A 3,184-nucleotide genomic window follows, 5' to 3' on the forward strand; every position below is an offset into this window, starting at 1 on the left:
ATCGATTACGGGACAGTTATGCTTAGACAGGGGTATTCTTTTTGATTTAATCAAATTAAAAGTTTAAAACGCTGATTTTGAATAGAATTCAATTTTTATTCGTTATGGTAATTTTTTGTCTTTCCTTGCTGTTGAGGACAAAAAAAGATAATTTCTCTTATTTTATTTATGATGGCTTCTTTCATCAATATTTTCTGTTTTTTAATGATTTGTCCGTGTTTATTATTTAAATTGGGTTTAAACTGGAATAAAAATTAATGTAATTTAAGAATTTCTATGAATTAATTTCAGAAGACCTCAACATAAAAACTCAGTCAGTGTTATTTATAAGGCAGATATTACTGGTACTGCACGAATTGTATTGGATGAAAAAGTAATGAAATTACAGGTGAAAAAATTTTCATTTATGTACATTAAGCTTTCCCGACTCAGTTCATAATTGAATTTTCAACTTAATTTATCGATAAAGTCCACCTTTTCACTTGTTTTCAAGTACGGTAGTATAGAAATAGATACAAAGATTACTTTAAGGAAATTGAAGTTTTTCTTCTAAACAAATTAGAATATTATTTTTGTAAAAAAAGAAAAACTTTCCAAAAATGCCATAGCAACATATTTATAATTTCATGTGATTATTTGCGATTCTCCATATTATTCCATAAGGTTTCTTCCATTTTTGGATTGCTAATCCGGATTGAATAGATGATATGATTCACTTAGCAACAGAGCAATTCATTCGACAAATATCTTGTTTGAGTAGTTTACCAGAAAAAAATTCAAAATTTTTTAAAAATTCCCGAATAGCAATGAAAATACTATGTAAGCAGAGTTTATCTGATGAAACGGTGCATAAGTAAGTCATACTTTATTGATATTGGTAGGTTATTACTTCTTCTCATCATTATAGTACTAACTATATCACTTTAAATAGAGGAGACATTTATATACAAATATTATCCAGTTAGATTTCTCGAAAGAAAGAACGAAAACTTGATAGCAAACGACATGAAAGTAGATTAATAAGTTTAATTGCCACTTTTAATTTTTATTAACGTATTTTAGTTTTACATCGATCTTTAACTCCTCTTTTGCCTTTTTCTGTTTGAAAAAAGCAATTTACATTTCTTCAAGCACTTGTTTTTCTATTTAAGAATAGCACTTTTCAATTTTTGACGCCGGCGTTTTAGAAGTACAATGGGTATGATTTATTGCGATAAGTATGGCTTTGGTTTTGATGCTGACTTACATCAGAGTGAGACGAATTTAACTTTTCTTCTAAATCTATCTAGATATGATGATATAGTTACAGTTAGAATCGTATTCCACATTAATTATTAAGCGCATCTATCTATTTAGTGCAAAATCTTGCAGTAGGTTTGACTGTTAACTAAAAGAGCCGTAAAGAGTTTTCTCAAAAGAACTTTATGACATTATTTGTCCAACAATTTTTTTTCTAATAGCGCTGCTTCATTTGTGCTGTTTCAATTTAGTAATTTGAATGCTTACAAACATCATATTATTTGTCCAACAATTTTTTTCTGATAGCGTTGCTTTAATTTAGCAGTTCAAAGGTCACAAACAACATTCCTTATTTCTCAAGGTTCCCAAAAAATGTATTCCATCATATGTCTGCCTATAAATGTTTCAAAATTCTATATTTACATTTAGAATTTGGAATTTAATTCAACCGATCAAAAGTATTCTGGAAAAAAATATTTGTATATTCACAACCTTTATGACTTTAAGCATCAGTGACACATAATTATTTTTTGATTGTCCAAATTTTTAACCAACGTTCACACACCAATTAAGTTTTGAAATGATAATATCATATATCAAAACGACATTACTATAATAAATCATTTTAGGGTGTATTAAATAATAAAAATGACAGATGCTTTTCATTACGTGGTTGTGTTGTTCTAGACGAAAAACAACAATCAGCAGCAATTGTATCGACGAATTTTGATATATTAGATATTGAAACTAATCAAAGCTTTAAAGTTTCTTTTCCATTTTTTCTTAAACTGAAATTCCTTATTATATCTGACTTTTTGAATATTTTAAAAGAATAGGATATTAATAATTATTATTGTTAGCCGCATAATACGGTATGATGTTTAATGGGAATTATATTTGTAATATAGATGATGTGTTATACAACATGATTTTTAGATTGATAATGTAATCGTCAAATTAGATATTGATCCGGAAACAACACATCGTAGCATGATTCTGGAGCATCCATCACTGAAATTTGTCTCCAAAAGATGGTGCCATGGATATAGGTAAATGCTTATTTCTTTTTCATTTTTATAAAATTTTATATCCATACTTTTATGAAATCATTTTGGTAATGTTTGGAAGATGAAAAATAACGAAATGAAATAATTAACGCATAAAAGTCATGGAAGGAGAAACGATGAGGAGATTTTATGATTTCTTGTTTATTTAATTACTCTTCTAGTTAATATAACTTTTGTATTGTTTAGGGCAGATTTAGAAATTCATGAACATATAAATCCACAAATGGTTGGCTATGGTTGTGATCTTTTTGTCGGTGATATGACAATTAGTGCCATAAGTACACCAGGTTTTGTACCGTTAAAACGACGTACAAGCTTAGTGGATGGTAATATCATAGAATCATCGAATGATTTTCTGGCCTAAATGTTCGGTGTAGGAATGTAAATAAGCAATTATGTATTGGCATTTCATTTAATGTATTTTATCTGTTATCATTGGCAAAAAATGCTTCCATGTATATATCATTTCATGCGTATGTTTTAATTTTATTAAAACTAACCGAATAGTATATTCTAAATATTAAAATGTGAAAATTGAGAAAAAAAATTTATTTGAAATGATATTTACGATCTAAACGGCAATATTTATTATTATTTTCTTATATTTCTTTATCAATTTTTTATTTTTCTCATTATCATTTTCTCTATTCTTTTTCTAAAGCATATTGTTATATTTTTCAAATGTTTCAACTGGAAATGATGACAGTTTTCCATTGTTTACATTATCAATTTCTTTTCTTAAAGTGCCCGTGCATTGTTATACCCAAAATTTTATCAATGATTAATTCGCTTTCTTTTTTATTCTTTAATCTGTTCAATTTTACAACTTTTTTTACAAATGTGATAGATTATTAATGCTACTATGATATATAATCTAT

General features: G+C 27.2%; 2 protein-coding genes across 2 annotated transcripts in view; one reads left to right on the forward strand and one right to left on the reverse strand.

Annotated features, from left to right (window-relative positions):
- Window positions 1-2,229: 2,229 nt before the first annotated feature.
- LOAG_13949 (hypothetical protein) lies at window positions 2,230-2,778 on the forward strand (the record flags this gene model as incomplete). Its single annotated transcript, XM_003149453.2, has 2 exons — window positions 2,230-2,288; window positions 2,493-2,778. 2 exons carry the CDS (start codon window positions 2,230-2,232, stop codon window positions 2,668-2,670), a joined length of 237 nt encoding a protein of 78 aa, XP_003149501.2. The 3' UTR covers window positions 2,671-2,778.
- A 178-nt stretch (window positions 2,779-2,956) lies between these two features.
- LOAG_14542 (hypothetical protein) overlaps window positions 2,957-3,184 on the reverse strand; it is a gene marked incomplete at its 5' end in the record, with an annotated part of 1,876 nt that continues 1,648 nt past the window's right edge. Inside the window, one exon of the mRNA XM_020448823.1 lies at window positions 2,957-3,109. Coding sequence (XP_020301060.1) covers window positions 3,032-3,109 — 78 coding nt within the window. The 3' untranslated portion in view covers window positions 2,957-3,031. The remainder of the gene's footprint in view (window positions 3,110-3,184) is intronic.

Source organism: Loa loa, assembly GCF_000183805.2.
Source record: "Loa loa unplaced genomic scaffold supercont3.352, whole genome shotgun sequence".
Lineage (NCBI taxonomy): Eukaryota > Metazoa > Nematoda > Chromadorea > Rhabditida > Onchocercidae > Loa > Loa loa.